The sequence below is a fragment of the Rhineura floridana genome, chromosome 21 (assembly GCF_030035675.1).
Source record: "Rhineura floridana isolate rRhiFlo1 chromosome 21, rRhiFlo1.hap2, whole genome shotgun sequence".
Classification (NCBI taxonomy): Eukaryota; Metazoa; Chordata; class Lepidosauria; order Squamata; family Rhineuridae; genus Rhineura; species Rhineura floridana.
In genome coordinates, this window is record NC_084500.1 from 4,819,809 (window position 1) to 4,837,206 (window position 17,398).

Consider the following 17,398-nt stretch of genomic DNA (forward strand, 5'->3'; position numbering starts at 1 on the left):
ATGTTTAATCTGTACGCAGAACATATCATACGGAAAGCGGGATTGGACCAAGATGGAGGTGTGAAAATTGGAGAGAGAAATACCAATAATTTAAGATGTGCAGATGATACCATACTACTAGCAGAAACCAGTAGTGATTTGAAACGAATGCTGATGAAAGTTAAAGAGGAAAGTGCAAAAGCAGGACTACAGCTGAACGTCAAAAAGACTAAAGTAATGACAACAGAAGATTTCTGTAACTTTAAAGTTGACAATGAGGACATTGAACTTGTCAAGGATTATCAATACTTTGGCATAGTCATTAACCAAACTGGAGACAATAGTCAAGAAATCAGAAGAAGGCTAGGACTGGGGAGGGCAACTAGGAGAGAACTAGAAAAGGCCCTCAAATGCAAAGATGTATCACTGAACACCAAAGTCAGGATCATTCAGACCATGGTATTCCCAATCTCTATGTATGGATGTGAAAGCTGGACAATGAAAAAAGGGGATAAGAGAAAAATCAACTCTTTTGAAATGTGGTGTTGGAGGAGAGCTTTGCGCATACCATGGACTGTGAAAAAGACAAATAATTGCGTGTTAGAACAAATTAAACCAGAACTGTCACTAGAAGCTAAAATGATGAAACTGAGGTTATCATACTTTGGACACATAATGAGAAGACGTGATTCACTAGAAAATGCTGGGGAAAACGGAAGGGAGTAGAAAAAGAGGAAGGCCAAACAAGAGATGGACTGATTCCATAAAGGAAGCCACAGACCTGAACTTACAAGATCTGAACAGGGTGATTCATGAGAGATTCTCCTGGAGGTCACTGATTCATAGGGTCACTAGAAGTCGTAATCGACTTGAAGGCACCTAACAACAAGAAGTCTTGAACTGTGCCACCTTCTGGTGTGGTGCCATTGTGGCCTGTTCTCACCGGGCTCCCCTGCAGAAACACGACGCAAGGGCTACAAAAGATACTAACACCACAACCCTCATGGGGGCAGCCCATCCCTGCACTTTTTTCCAGCTCAGCCTCCGTCATGATGCTGGCTGAGCATGTCCATGTAAGATGGGCTCCTCTAGGGCTCCTCCTTCCCATCCGGAATGGTGCCACCTTGGAGCAACTGATCTAGAAAGTCTTGAGTCTCATGTGTCGGCCTGGCATCATCTTGGAGGCTGCTAGAGAAGGAGCCTGTGCTGTGAGATTGGGGGCAGAGAACAAGAATGGGCTGTAGCGCAGTGGTAGAGCACCTTTTTTGTGTGCAGAACGTCCCCCATTCAATCCCTGGCGTCTCTAGGTAGGGCTGGGAAGGGTCCCTGTCTGATACCCTGGAGAGCTGCTCCCAGTCAGTGGTGACCTGAGACAGGGATGCTGTGGTCCTCCAGATGTTGGACTCCAACCCCCACCGTCCATGACCGTGGGTCATCTTGGCGGCTGGGGGAAATGGAAGTTGGAGTCCAGCTACATCTGGAGGGCAGCAGGTTAGCCGCCCCTGGTGAAGACAATTAGTAAGCTAGATGGGTCAAGTCTGACTCCACATTACGGCAGCTTCCTTAGGTAATGGCTATAGCTCAGTGGTTAGAGCATCTGCAGATGGTCCCAGGTTTATCTCCAGGTAGGGCTGAGGGTTCCCCTGCCGGAAACCCCGGAGAGCCACGGCCAGTCTACCCGACAAGGTGTGGGGAACCTTGGGCCCTCCAAATGTGTCATTGGCCATGCTTGCTAGGGCTGATGAGCATTGTAGTTTACAGGTAATACTGATCTAAGCAAGGGCCAGAATTAAAGAGGGTCACATCATATGCCACCCTAAGCCCTTTGGAGAGAAGGCTGTAACCCTATGCATGCTTACCCAGGAGTAAGACCCACTGAATATAATGGGACTTTCTCCTGAGTAAACTTGCACAGGATTGCTCTGCTAAACACATTTTTAAGTGGCACACGAGCTGCGGTTGCCTCATCACCCCACTCCGCTCGGTCTCCTTTCAGTGACACTCCAAATGAATTTCCAGTGCCACATCCTGTTGCTTTTGTACAGAGGCTTTTTTTTTTTAAGGAAACAATCACGGCTATTTATTCTATATATCTTTGTTTGTCCAAAATGTGTATATCCCATGTTTCTCCCCGCAGCAACTAACATGACCAACGTTTAAAATGCATAAAATGTGCAAGCAATAATTAAACCAAACCCGAAACACATACAGTCAGCTGGTGGAAGTGAGGGCTGTAAAAGACCAACCAAAACACAACTTAGCAGCCTATGAGAACAGAATCGCCTAGAGACAATTCAAGTCTCTGTGATAGCCCTGAAACAAAACCACTTGAACTTGGTGCCAAAAAATATAACTGGCCCAAATGTTCCTCTAAACTTATTTAAGGCTTCTTGGGGGGGGGATTCATCATGCCCTGGTGTCACTTCGAGGGGGTTCCTGAGACAGTGGCCGCTGCCATTAAATTGCCCTATACACATCACCAAAATACTCCTCTATTTCACCACCTGAAAATGGGGTGACCCAATTGCGTGGGGGGGAAGATGAAGGCTCCAGATTTTTTGGGTGGGCATTAAGTAAGGTGCCCTCTGTTGGGCCCCGTTTCTCCAGATGGGCCTGTTTCCTTGCCCTTTGCTTGGCTTCACCCTCTTGTCCCAGTCCACACAACCGCTAAGAGGGGAGAGCGCAAGGCAAGTGGGTGGTGCTGCTCCGTCTCATTCTTGTCCCAGCTCATGAGCCCAGAAAGGACAAGTGAATGTGCAGCAGCAAGGAGGCAGAGGAGCAGTGCCCAGGGTCAGCAGTGGGCCCCTGTGCAGGAATGTGGGCCTCAGCTAGTCTCTGACAATGCCGACTACTGGTGCCAGTTCTCATCCTCAGTAGTGGCAAGCCAGCTTCTCCAGATTGCCCAGAGTTACCAGTTTGCTTCTCCAGTGCTCAGCCACGGATTTCCACTCAGTGTGACAGGGAGGGGCAAAGGGCATGGCCTGTGCCCCACCTGTAGTCAGCACATGTATACTACAGCAGCACGCAGGGGGCTCGTGGCAACTGAGTCGATGGGGAAAGAGTTTTGTTGAAGAAAATCTGAAAGCTTTTCGCTATGGGCGGTTTAAAAATGAAATAAATAAATAAATAAAGCCACTATGGACCAAAGATTGTACTGGTATATTTCTTATGAAATGGTGACCTCTAGTGGCTTGGTTCTGTACCAGACAATTCTATTTATAAGGTTGATTGTTGCCCTCCCCCCTCCCAAAAAAATATCTATGGATCTGGGGGATTCTTTGTGCCTTGGAGCCAGGAGAGGAGGAGTCCTGGTCCTGAAAGATTAGCGCTCTGTTCTTTGGGGGACTTTTTTCCAAGAATGGTGCTTTAGTTTTCTGAGTATAGCTCAATGTGCACCTGCGTGTAAACTAGAGATGGGTGAGAAATTGGATTTAGTTCGCATTTCAAGCCAAATCTATCAAATTTGCACTTTCCAAAACTCAGCCATCCTTCAACATTCACACTTATTTGAATTTTGCAATGCAGTTTACCATCCCACCAATGTTTACAAAAATGAATGTATGAGTGAAAACAGCGTACAAGAATGCATTCTATGATGAGAAATTGATTGCAAAAATGTGTTTTATTAGGAGAAATTTGCACTAAAATGCTGGAGAACTTTCTTGATTCCTCCCCCCCAAAAAATTGCAAATTGCTGCAGAAAACGGAGAACTGAATTTAAGATATGAGAAATGACAAATGAGAGAACCGAAACGGACAGATCTTTTTGTCCCTAGCTGTTTCATTAAGAGGGGGGTATGCTGCATCCCAAATCTGCCTGAAAGCCATTATCATCTATCTGCTGAAATCCCAAGAAGTCTGTTTGATCACACCTAGTTACTTTGCACCCATACCTGTTATGTATTTATGAAATCTTACCCTTCCTCTCTTCCTTGGCGTGGGTGTATGTAATCTTTTTATTTAGTTTAAAATGCACTTGCGGTGTGAGAGATCCAAAATATTTTTTCCCATAATTCCTGGTCCCTATTAAATGCACCACGCTTTGTCCCCCACCCCACAGGTCGCTGTGCCAACCTGCAGCTCCAGTTCACCGAGGCCGTCTCCACGGCTGCCGACCAGAAAGAACTGATTGCGCAACTGGAGCATGACCTCAGCACCATCCAGTCTCTGTCTGCAATGCACCGCCCAGATGCAGAGGTGAGTCCCCTCAGAGCTGTTGCCACCCAGTTAACACAACATAAGAAGAGCCTGCTGGAACAGGCTGATGGCCCATCTAGACCAGCATCCAGCTCTCACTGTGGCCAGCCAGGTGCCTCTTTTGGGAAGCCCGCAAGCAGGACCCGAGCGCAAGAGCACTCGTCCTGTTGTTTCCAGCAACTGGTATGCAGCAGATGGCCACCTAGAGCCATGGTTCAGTGGCAGAGCAACTGCTTTGGATGCAGAAGTCCCACGTTCAGTCCCCAGCATCTCCAGTCGGGCTGGGAAAGACTCCTGCTTGGAACCTGGAGAGTCACTGCCAGTCAGTGTAGACAATACTGAGCTAGATGGAGCCAGGGAGTTTCTTATGTTCCAAACGAGGTGCCATTCATGCTGTTAGCCTTTGGAGCTATTCATGGAGGATAGGGCTTTCAGTGGCTACTAGCCATGATGGCTATGTTGTACTCCACTGTTGGAGGCTGGAGGCCTCTAAATACCAGCGGTTGGAATTCGTAGGAAGGGGGGGGGTTGATTCAGTTCACATTTACATAGAGCAGAAATATAAGATCTGCTTTTATATAGATAGATAGATAGATAGATATAAATAAGCAGATATATAACATCTTAGAGAGAGAGAGGGAGAGGTATATATTCCCTAGGAAGAGGGACTGATTGTTAAACCACTTTGGCAACTAGCTCTGAGGGGGGAACAAGGGTCTCTTAACAACTCTCAGTGCTCTCAACAAACTACAGTTCCCAGGATTCTTTAGGGAAGCCATCACATTTTAAAATGGTTTGATACTGCTTTACCTATATAGTGCAGAGGGGGGTTTAGAGTGGGAAAGTTTTTTTGTTGTTAAATCAGGAGGGAGAAGCCCACGCTGATCTACTCTAAATAATCCACCAGGAGATTCCGCTCTGCCTTTGGCTGGGGTATTGTAGTATCAGCAATAGCATCTCAGCTCCTACGAATTTCTCGTAACTGTAAATGGGAAGGACAAACCCTCTATGTGCTCACACATCCATAGTCTCCTCCTGTTTCCTCCCCAAAGGGCGCCACCGTTCAAAATCTGGAGAACATTCCCGAGCCCATTAAAGAAGCAACAGCACGTTTCTACGGTAAGCGACTCGCGGGGTAGGGGGAGTCTGTTTGGCCCAGGCTGTGAATGGGATTGCCCTTGTATATGGAGCATTGTGCTGCCTGGGTCCACCTCCCACTCCCACCCTTTGGATGACCGCAGCCAATCAGGTGAGACAGGAGTAGGGATGGGGGTGGTGGTGGGAGAAACGTGATTCATTTGCATTTCAAGCTGAATCTATCAAATCTGCACTTTCCAAAACATGAGAACTGAAACACAGCCATCCTTTGAAATTTGCACTTCGTTTCGACTTTTGCGATGCAGTTATCCAACCAACCAGGGTTTACGAAAGTGCATGTATTAGGGGAAAGCGGGCATAAAAATGAATATCTTAGTGAAAATAACATACAAGCATGCATTATATTAGACGTTGCTTGACAATATGTGTACATTAGTCAAAACTGCATATAAAAATGCATAGTTACAAGAATTTTCATGAGGATTTAAAAGCAATCATAAATTGTTGCAGAAATGTGGAGCTCTGCTAGTTTAAGATTGGAAAAATGACAAAATGAGAGAATCAAAACTGACAGATCCTTCCATCGCTAGTGGTCCTTGAATGTTTCTAGATTTTCTGGCCCCTCCCCTCAGTCACCATCCCCACGCCCTTCACTGCCGTTTCCCATTCTTGGCATATGCAGAAATATTTCTGTCACTGTCCATGCACATCTTTTAAAAAAAGAAATCACTGGAAGTGCTCAAGGGCGAACAGTGCCTGCCCTTAGTTGTCTTGTTTTTCAATGGGCATAAAGGAAGCCTGTGCCTTTTGGGAGAAGCAACATCCATTTCCATTTGGTAATTAAAAACAAACAAACATTAATATACAAGTCTTGTGCAAGACTGATATTTAGCTATAGCAAACTTTTGAGAGAGGCGTCACACACAAGCTCGGTTTTAATTAAAAAAACCCTCCCAATATACAGTAGGGCCCTGCTTTTCGGTGCCCCGCTTTTCGGTGCCCCACTAATATGTCACCAGCAGGGCAATCAGCTGTAGCGTGGGGAGCTCCAGCCACCGCGCTCCAGCTGACAGAGATCAGCTGTGGCGCGCAATCGGCTGTACTGTATAGCTGATCACGCGCTATGTCCCATTCAGAGCTTGGAAAAGTTACTTTTTTGAACTACAACTCCCATCAGCCCAATGCAGTGACCATGCTGGCTGGGACTGATGGGAGTTGTAGTTTTAAAAAGTAACTTTTCCAAGCTCTGGTCCCACTTTCCGGCGGGTTTCGCTTTCCGGCGGGAGCCTAGAACGTAACCCGGCGTATGAGTGGGGCCCTACTGTACTTATTTCAATTAGGAACATAGAAAACTGCCTTATACTGAATCAAACTGCTGTCTACACCAGTGGTCTTCAACCTTGGGTCCCCAGAAGTTGTTGGACTACAGTTCCCATCATCCACTTTCAGCTTAGCCAATGGTCGGAGATGATGGGGGTTGTAGTCCAGCAAGGTTTAAGAACAGTGGTCTACATTGACTGGCGGTGGGAGATGTTATTGGAGGTCACTAATCCATAGGGTTGCCATAAGTCGTAATTGACCGGAAGGCACAAAACAACAGCTCTCAGCACTCTTAACAAACTACAGTTCCAAGGATTCTTTGGGGGAAGGCCATGACTGTTTAAAGTGGTTTAATGCTGCTTTAAACATATAGGGCAGATGGGGGCCTAACTGAGGATGTATGACAGTGGGAAGGGAAGAGGAAAGGAAAGCGTTTAAGACTTGTTTATAACCATTTAATGAACGGCCTTGCTATAAGTCACAGAATAGTAGAGTTGGAAGAGGCTTCTAAGGCCATCAAGTCCAGCCCCCTGCTTAATGCTGGAATTCAAATAAAAGCATTCCCGACAGGTGGCTGTCCAGCTGCCTCCTGAAGGCCTCCAGTGTTGGAGAGCCCACCACCTCCCTAGGTCATTGGTTCCACTGTCGTACTGCGCTAACAGTTAGGACATTTTTCCTGATGTTCAGCTGAAATCTGGCTTCTCGTAACTTGAGCCCATTATTCCGTGTCCTGCACTCTGTCAGTATGGATGGTATTGTATTATTCTGTCATATCTTCTATTTCGTAGGCTACCCCCCATCACCAACCACCCCGATTCCTGAGAATCAGATGGACTCCCTTCTGTCCATCATCTCCAGCCAGAGGGAACGCTTCCGAGCTCGGAACAATGAGTTAGAAGCGGTAAGGGTCTTCTGGGGTCTAGACTCTTATGCTGCTTGAAATGGCCCTGGGCCTTGCTGGCTGTTGGGCTGAGTAGGAGTCAGCACAGCTGGGTTTTCCTGCCTGGAAGCTGGAAACGTCCTTCTCCATGCAAAGCGTGTGTCTTTGATCAGGAACTCAGCCCTTGAGATGCTCTTGAAGCATCCGGGTTTGATCTTTGACCCTTTTCCCTGTCTTTATGGCAGGAGAATCGCATGATGCAGCACACAATGCAGGCCCTGCAGAGCGAGCTGGACAACCTGAGAGCCGACAACATCAAGCTGTACGAAAAGATTAAATTTCTGCAAAGCTATCCCGGCCGGGTGAGTGCGCTGCTGTCTCGAGAACAGCAAGGGGGAAGAGGAATCGCAGTGTGTCCTCCTTTAAGGAATGTAAGAAGCTGCCCTATGCCAGGTCAGACCATTGGTCCATCTAGCTCAGGCTTGTCCACACTGGCTGGCAGCAGCTCTCCAAGGTTCCAGGCAGAATTGGGGATTTCCGTTGGGGATTGAACCTGGGATTGAACTCTGCCTGCAAGGCAGATGCTCTACCAGTAAAGCTGACTTAGCAAAGCAAAATGGAGGCCTCTAAATGCAGGCATATGGAGTGCCTGTGCCCATCTTGGTGGGCAAAAGTCTTGAGCACTAAAGTTCCGCGAAAATCTCCCTGGAGGTCTAAGGAAATACGCAGGTCAATAGGAAGCACTTTGCAAAGGAGACCAGAATAGCAGAGTCTTTTAGAGCAGGTGTGGGGAACCTTTGCCCCGCTCAGATGTTGCTGAATGATAACTCCCATCATCCCTGGCCATTGGCCGTGCTTGCTGGGGCTGATGGGAGTTGTAGTTCAGAAACATCTGGAGGACCAAAGGTTCCCTGTACCTATCTTAAAAGGGTCTGTTCATCCCTGCTGAGCAGGCACACAGGTCACCTTCTCACAGTCTTTCGCACTATTTAAATTAATGGGACTGTTTCTACATATGCAAATTTAATGTACATCTGTGACATCCTTTGGGGAGGGTTAATGCATAAGTGGCCACCCTGGATCATCCGGGGAAAGGTTCCAGGGGTGAGATGTTGTCACTCTGGTGGTCTGCAAAGATGCAAAGTTGGTTCCATGCAATTATTTTGATAGCTGGCTTCAATGTAGCAATTTGCACAGGGCCTGTCCTTGAGCACTGGTTCAACATGCCTTGGCTGGCAATGTCACTGTGTGTCGAAGGAGCCAGCGGCCAAACTGGGAATAGCAGGATCCATCCAGTGATGGGTTTTCACTGAGCCATTTTGTTCAGATGAAACAACAGGCTTGTGGCAGACCATCTGCCTTGCATGCCAAAGGTCCCAGGTCCGATCCGTGGCATCTCCAGGAAGGGCTGGGGGGAGAGACCACCATCTACAGCCCTGGAGAGCCACTGCCAGAAATGCCTCAATTGCACCAGAGGTCCTAGAAGCCTCTGCAGTCAGTGTAGTTCTATGTAACAGTTACCAGGAAACAACCATGTTGGGGAGCTCTGGCCTTCAAGTCCTGTCTGTGGGTTGGCCAGTGTGGAACATGGGATGTTGGACCAGAAGAACTGCTTTTCTGCCCCCCTCTGGTCACTCCTCTGGCTGCCTTTCATTCTCTAGATCAGCCTGAACTGCACTCGGTGAAGAAGACAGGTACGGGCATCTTCTTTTGGTTTCGGTTTCTTTTACTGTGTTGTTGGGGTCTTTCTCTCCCTCTCCCCACCCCATCTGTTGTCTTCTGAAGCTCTGAGAAAGGATGTTAATCTCAGATTAAAATCAGGTCAATCAATCCATTTCCACAACTGACAGTCTGACATTTTGCCATCTGCAAAGCTCTTCCACTCTGCGCTGGGGTCCTCCGTGCGTCCAGGAGGGAGAGCTCTTTCCTCTTCCCGAGTGGGGGGCTCTAGGAATCTGAGGCTCCTCCCAGTGGAGGGACTCTCAGAAAGAGAGCGAATGCCAGCTTAAGAAGAGAAGGGCAGAGCCAAACCATTTTGCTTCCCCCTGGAATCTGGCTTCATGCTTCAGCGTTCCGTTGCTCCCCTGTTCATTCTGCTTTCTGCAAGGTTGGTTGACTGAGGTCTCTCACCAATGATGTCGCAAAAGATTCTACTACAAGTGTGCTTCTCAGAAGCTCACTGGACAAAAGTAGAGTGGCCCAAAACTAGGAATGGGGGGAGAAATTCTATTCAGTTTGCACTTAGCCAAATCTATCAAATTCTCACTTTCCGAAACAGTACGACAACCAAAACACAGTCATCCTTTGAAATATGCACGTATCCGAATTTTGTAATGCAGTTCGCCAACCAAAGAATGTTTACAAAAATACGTACGTTAGGGAAAGCGTGCGTAAGATGAATAATGAAAATAACATACAAACATGCATTATATTAGGAGCAACTGCTTGCAAAAATGTGTATATTAGTCAAAACTGCATTTAAAACTGGGTATATTAGAAGAAATTCACACTAAAATGCTGAAGAATTTTCATGAAGATTTTTTTTAAAAAAAAATGCAAATTGCTGTGGAGAATGTGGAGCACTGAATTTAAGACTGGAAGAATGACAAACTAAGAGAACCAAAATTGACAGACATGTCCGTCCCTACCCAAAACTCACCTCATCACCCCACCCCACAAAAGAGGAAATGCATCATCAAAAATAAAGGACAAAGATTTGCATAAAATAGGCTAATTGGTATGGACAAATGTGGATTTGACTGTAATTTAAACAGATTGTTATTATTAAATGTATTAGTCATTTGTTATCTAAAATCTCCAAGTGATTTATCTTCAAAACCCCATAGGGAAAAAAAGAAAATTCATGCAATACATTAACCTTTTCACACAAAATAACAAAAATCAGGGGCCCCACCCTCCACCCAATAACAGCCAAAGGAAGCTGTGGCAGCACAGTAACAATAAAAACAGAATCAACTCAGTCCATCAAAGGCCTGGGAAAAAAGGCAAGTCTTTACCTGCCACCGAAAAGATATGAAGGTGCCAGGCAGATCTCGCTGGGGAGCGCCTTCCACAGATATGGAGCCATAACTGAAAAGGCCCTCTCCCTTGTCATTACCCTTCAAGCCTCCTTCAGAGGCCTCAGATGATGCTCTAAGGGTCCAGATAGGTTCACATCGGGAGAAGCATTCCAGGAGATATTAAGGTCCGGAGCTGCAAAGGTCAAAGCCAGCACTCTGAAATGGGCTTGGAAGCATGCAGGCACCCAGTGAAGCTGGAACAGAATTGATGATATATGATCTGTTTGCCTTGAATCTGTCAACAGTCAGGCAGCTCTGTCCTGCCCTAGACTGAAGCTTCCAAACCCCTTTCAAAGGCAGCCCCACATAATGCATTGCAATAGTCCATTTTTTGGCATTGCTCTGGACCTGGAAACAGACAGCTAGGCTATGTCCTAGGTATCTGAAGCTCAGTGAGACTCCTCCTCCTCTGTGGACTTGTCTGCGCAATTAAGCCATCCAAGAGGATGAACATAAAACACATCTTGTGGCTATGAATAAGTTAATTATGAGTTGTGCGAAGAAGTTTTGTCTGTCAAGGGTTGTCACACAGAAGACAGAACAAACCTGTTCTTTGTCGCTTCGGAGGGCCACGACTACACACACACACACACACATTTTAATTATTACCCACATTACAATCAAAATGACAGACAGCAATTATAAATCAAAATATTTTACATCAAGTTACCTTAAATTCATTATGAAAACCAAACGATTCTGGCAGCAACTGATAGTTTTCATTTGTGTATGTCATGAATTTCCACCAAATGGCATCAAAAGCCTTTACCTTGCAGGTACCAAAGATCATGTGTAACATTATCTAACACTGCTGTATGCCATATATTTCTATACCACGCATCTCTCCGAAGGAGATTTTGACTAAACATTAGAAGAAACTTCCCAATGCCAGTGAGCGACTGAGCCAAATTCAAGGTGTTAGTGCCAGCGTACAAAGCCCTAAATGGCTTGGGACCCAAGTACCTTCAGAAGCAACTTCCCCCAATATCCACTCTCTTGGGCCGATCGGCGGGGGAGTCCGTGGTGGTAGTGGTGCCACCTCTAGCTGCTGCCTAATTGGTGTTGACCCATGAGAGGGACTTCTCAGTGGTGGCTCCCCATTTGTGGAATGCCCTCCCTGGGGAGGTACATCTGTCTTCCTCACCATGGACTTTAAGGAGAAATTTAAAGACATTCCTGTTACCCAGGCATTCGATGGCTGATAGCTATGGCCCATGACAACCTCGAAATTAGTAACTTCGAGGATATGTGATTGTTTTTATATGGTTTTAATTGTTTCAAATATGTTTTCTTTTCTCTGAAACTGTATTGTGTTTAACATTTTGATGTTTGCCACCCTGGACTCCTTTGGGAGAATGATAATAATATTAAATGTATTAGTCGTCCATCTGGCTGGATGTCCAGCCACTCTGGGCGACGTACAAGATAAAAACAATACATTAAAACGTTAACATTTAAAACCATAACAATAAAAACCTAACCCACCCCAAAAGCCTGCCTGAAGAGCCAGGTCTTCAAGGCCCGGCGGAAGCTCATCATAGAAGGGGCATGGCGGAGATCATTTGGGAGAGAGTTCCACAGGGTGGGGGCCACTATTGAAAAAGCCCTCTCTCTAGTCCTCACCAGTCTAGCTGTTTTAACCGGTGGGATCGAGAGAAGGTCTTCTGAGGCTGATCTTGTTGAGCGGCATCCCTGACGATGCTGGAGGCGCTCCTTCAGATAGACTGGGCTAAAACCGTATAAGGTTTTAAAGGTCAAAACCAACACCTTGAATTGGGCCCGGTAAACAACCGGTAGTCAGTGCAACTCCTTCAGCACTGGAGTGATGTGATCTTGCCGGCAGCTGCCTTTAATCAGACGAGCCGCCGCATTCTGTACCAGAGAAAGGGCAGAATACAAATTTAACAAATAAATAAATGGTAAGAGTTGACTAGTAAGAACAGACCACCTCAGAAGGTGCGGAGGCTCTCCTTTTGCTTTAAGCCGAGGCAGAACTGTCAGGGGTGCTGTATTTGCATCTTCCTTTGTACAGACTGAATGGAGCAGGGGTTGGAATAGATGACCTCTAAGGTGCCTTCCAACTCTAACATTCCATTGTTATAATAGAATTTTGTTCTTCTCATTTCCTTGGGTGACCCAGAATTCAGTGTAACAGGAGAGAGATGAAAACAGCAGCAGCCGTATATTTTCGTATAGGAACGTAGGGAGCTGCCTTACACTGAGTGAGATCCATCAGTCCATCTAGCTCAGTATTGCAGGCACAGATTGGCAGCAGCTCTCCAGGGTTTCAGGCAGGGGACGTATCCCAGCCCTACCTGGAGATGCCATTGGGGGTTGAACCTGGGACCTTCGGCCTCCACAGCAGATGCTCTGCCATTGAGCTCCAGACCTCTGAGAACAATGATGTTTGAAATGAGGAAACAGCCATTCCCACAAATCAAGGGGTGTACACACATCCGCAAACTCACCCTATCTTCCCTCTTGGGGTTTCTTCTAGGCCGGAAGCAGCGATGACACAGAACTCCGTTACTCCTCCCAATACGAAGAGCGCTTGGACCCCTTTGCCTCTTTCGGCCGGAAGGTACAGATACCTGGTGGTTTTCATGGGGGGCAGGGGGGAGAGAAATAAGTGCTTTGAAATATTGAATTTACTTAGTGATAATGATTGCAATCGGTTGTCTTCAAATTCTACAACCAGCACTCCATCAGTCTAGGATGAGAGAGCAAGACTTTGAGTGAGCCTAAACTCCGTTTAAAAATTATTAGGACTTTTCGTTACGTCTCATTTAGATTTAATTACTTAAGGGTACTTCTTGGGGCATGCAGTGTTTTTACAGTAACAACCTCAGCCACTTTGGCTACGACCCTGTGAGGTCAGGCAGGCATTGGTAGTCTTTACAGAGGCTGACGGAGTGTGCCTTGACCTTGAGTCACTCTCTCCACATTTAAGCACTGGGTAGATTTAAGTGGAATAATAATAATAATAATAATAATAATAATAATATTTTATTTTTGAGTCGCCTATCTGGCCGAATTAACGGCCACTCTAGGCGACGTACACCAACAGGATAAAATACAATATAAAACCAATACAACACACTCAATAATTAAACCAACCACCACTCTTATATTTAATCAACAACATTAAAAGCTAACCCACCCCAGGGCTCCTGTAGACCTGCCTGAACAGCCAGGTCTTCAAGGCTCGGCGGAAATCTATCAAGGATGGGGCATGGCGAAGATCGAAAGGAAGGGAGTTCCAGAGGGTGGGGGCCACAATCGAAAATGCCCTCTCTCTGGTCCGCACCAGTCTCGCTGTTTTAACTGGTGGGACCGAGAGAAGGTCTTGTGTGGCTGATCATGGGCTTCAAATCATGGGCAATACAGGGCCAATTTCAGTTTGTCTTTTTGATTCTTGAGAACCAGCATTGCTCCATTTCCACCTTGTGATATTTCAAATTCAGGAACGCCAGAGGAAGTATCTGAGTCTCAGCCCCTGGGATAAGGCCACCCTTAGCATGGTAAGTCAAACCTCTGGCCTGTTGCTGGCATGAAATGATGACCTGCCCTTCTCCCTCCCTGATGCAGAGGGAGTCTCACCTAAGTCGCTTCTGCAATGTTTTATCTCCTGTGCCTACATTTCCCCCCTGACAACATGGGTGGGGAACCTTTCTATATATATTTTGTTTTGTTAATCAAGATATGATAGCACTCTTCAAGTACATGAAAGGTTGTCACACAGAGGAGGGCCGGGATCTTTTCTCAATCATCCCAGAGTGCAGGACATGGAATAATGGGCTCAAGCTGCAGGGAACCAGATTTCAGCTGAACATCAGGAAAAACTTCCTAACTGTTAGAGCCATACGACAATGGAGCCAATGACCTAGAGAGGTAGTGGGCTCTCCGACATTGGAGGCATTCAAGAGGCAGCTGGACAGCCATCTACGGGAATGCTTTGATTTGGATCCCTGCATTGAGCAGGGGGTTGGACTAGATGGCCTTATGGGCCCCTTCCAACTCTACTATTCTATGATTCTATGAATAAACATACATTTCTAGCACATATACCAAAAGAATACATAAAAGCATAAAAAGGTATTTTTAAAAGTACAATATATGTGTGTTTAAAAAGAAAAGGGAGGGAACTTGTATAGATACATTGATTTACCTTTTATATAAAGAGAGAAAACCCCTCTCAAGAACCATAAGCATAAAATACCTTCACTACATAAAGAAAAATCAGAGCTAAGCATTTAACACTTCCTGATATACTAGAAATATAGTCAGTTGTTACAACGATACAAACGTGCAGGTAATGTGTAGTTTGTCCCAGAATCCCTGGGAAATATCTAGATAAATGAGGGCCAAATGAGTTGCATCCACAGGTTGTCCTATAGGAACTTGCTGAGGAACTCTGCTTAACTCCCTCTGCCCGGTTGGCACTGACCCGTGACAGGGCCTTCTCCAGTGATGGCTCCCCATTTGTGGAATGCCCCTCTCAGTGAGGTGTGTCTGTCTCCATCACTATTAACTTTCAGGAGGAATGTGAAAACATTCCTGTTTACACAGGCTGAAGGGTACTGTTCCTGACAGCCTGAAAATGAAAGGGTATTTTTAAGCTGTTTTATATTATTATTATTATTATTATTTCAACTTATAGACCGCCCTTAGCAGAATAGCTCTCAGCGCGGTGAACAAACAAGATAAAATACAATATATCATAGTAAAAAATCACAAAAACATATACAAACAAACAACAACAAAAACACTACAAAAACACAATACGACAAAAATTAAAAAACACGGATTAAAAGCTTAAAATGGTTAAGAAAATTAAAATGCCTGGGAGCATAAAAAGGTCTTTACCTGGCGCCGGAAAGATAGAAGTGTAGGCGCCAGGCGTACCTCTTCGGGGAGGCTGTTCCACAACTCAGGGGCCACCACAGAAAAGGCCCTAGATCTAGTAACCACCCTCCGGGCTTCCCAATGGGTTGGTACCCGGAGGAGGGCCTTAGATTCTGAACGAAGTGAACGGGTAGGTTCATATCGAGAGAGGCGTTCCACAAGGTATTGAGGTCCCACGCCGTGTAAGGCTTTATAGGTAAGAACCAGCACCTTGAATCTCGCCCGGAAGCAAATAGGAAGCCAGTGCAGACGCGCCAAGACAGGTGTTATATGCGAAGACCGACTGGTCCTCGTCAGTAGTCTGGCAGCTGCGTTCTGCACCAGCTGAAGCTTCCGAATTGTCTTCAAGGGCAGCCCTACGTAGAGCGCATTACAGTAATCCAATCTTGAAGTTACCAGAGCGTGAACAACGGAGGCGAGGTCGTCCCTGTCCAGATAGGGGCGTAGTTGGGCTACCAGACGAAGATGGTAAAACGCATTCCATGCCACCGAGGCCACTTGGGCCTCGAGAGACAGGGAAGAGTTGAGAAGAACCCCCAAACTACGAACCTGTTCCTTCAGGGGGAGTGTAACCCCATCCAGAACAGGGTTAACATCCACCATCTGAGCAGGGAAGGCATTCACCAACAATGTCTCGGTCTTGTCTGGATTGAGTCTCAGTTTATTAGCTCTCATCCAGTCCATTATCGCGGTCAGGCAACGGTTCAGCACATCAACAGACTCACCTGAAGAAGATGAAAAGGAGAAATAGAGCTGCGTGTCATCAGCATACTGATGGCAACGCACTCCAAAACTCCTGATGACTGCACCCAGCGGCTGCATGTAGATGTTGAAAAGCATGGGGGACAAAACCGACCCCTGAGGGACTCCGCAATGGAGAGTCCATGGTGTCGAGTGATGTTCCCCAAGCACTACCTTCTGGTGACGATCCGCGAAGTAGGAGCGGAACCACTGCCAAGCAGTGCCCCCGACACCCAACTCCGCGAGTCTCCTCAGAAGGATACCATGGTCGATGGTATCAAACGCCGCTGAGAGATCAAGGAGAATCAACAGAGTCACACTCCCCCTGTCCCTCTCCCGACACAGGTCATCATACAGGGCGACCAAGGCTGTTTCGGTGCCAAAACCGGGCCTGAAACCAGATTGAAACGGATCTAGATAATCGGTTTCATCCAAGAGCGCCTGGAGTTGGCTGGCAACCACCCGCTCCAAAACCTTGCCCAAAAAAGGGACATTCGCCACCGGTCTATAGTTGTTTAAATTATCTGGGTCCAAGGAGGGTTTCTTTAAAAGAGGTCTCACTACTGCCTCTTTGAGGCTACCAGGGACCACTCCCTCCCTCAAGGAGGCATTAACCACCTCCTTGGCCCAACCGGTGGTTCCAGCCCTGCCAGCTTTCACTAGCCAAGATGGGCAAGGATCCAGAACAGACGTGGTCGCCCGAACCATTCCAAGCACCTTGTCCACTTCCTCGAGCTGAAATATTTTAGAATATTTTAACTGTGTTTTACAATATTTTTAACTGTATTTTAGAGTGTTTTTAATTGTAATTGTGTTTCGGAATGTTTTTCCAAACCTTGAACAGCTCCATGAAAGTTTGGACTAAAACCCGGAGCGGATTCACTGCCCCACTGACATTGGGACCACTAATACAAGCCCTTTCAACTGTTTGGCTGAGGGTGGGGAAACAGCCATGCTTCTCCTCGACACATACCATTGAGTATTTTTGTGGCTATTGTAAATCTTGTGAAAAATGTCAAGGAGATTTGGGTGTTGGTGGGGTGGAGAGTCAAAGCCTTGATTAGTTCTCTAATTAGCTACCTCTCTTTAACAATCACTCCCTCACGCATGCGCCTCCAAATCCCCAGGTGGGCTGTCTCTTTGGTTCTACCCGCCTTAAATGGTCTATTTCTATAGGATCTAATGTAATCCAACACCT

At 46.4% G+C, this 17,398-nt stretch overlaps 1 protein-coding gene across 1 annotated transcript in view; it reads left to right on the forward strand.

The window, feature by feature from the left end:
• The window catches only part of CUX1 (cut like homeobox 1), a 378,915-nt gene that overhangs the window by 350,752 nt on the left and 10,765 nt on the right, over window positions 1-17,398 (forward strand). The window contains exons 15-20 of the mRNA XM_061605178.1: window positions 4,040-4,176; window positions 5,229-5,295; window positions 7,383-7,495; window positions 7,720-7,836; window positions 13,052-13,135; window positions 14,019-14,075. Coding sequence (XP_061461162.1) covers window positions 4,040-4,176; window positions 5,229-5,295; window positions 7,383-7,495; window positions 7,720-7,836; window positions 13,052-13,135; window positions 14,019-14,075 — 575 coding nt within the window. The remainder of the gene's footprint in view (window positions 1-4,039; window positions 4,177-5,228; window positions 5,296-7,382; window positions 7,496-7,719; window positions 7,837-13,051; window positions 13,136-14,018; window positions 14,076-17,398) is intronic.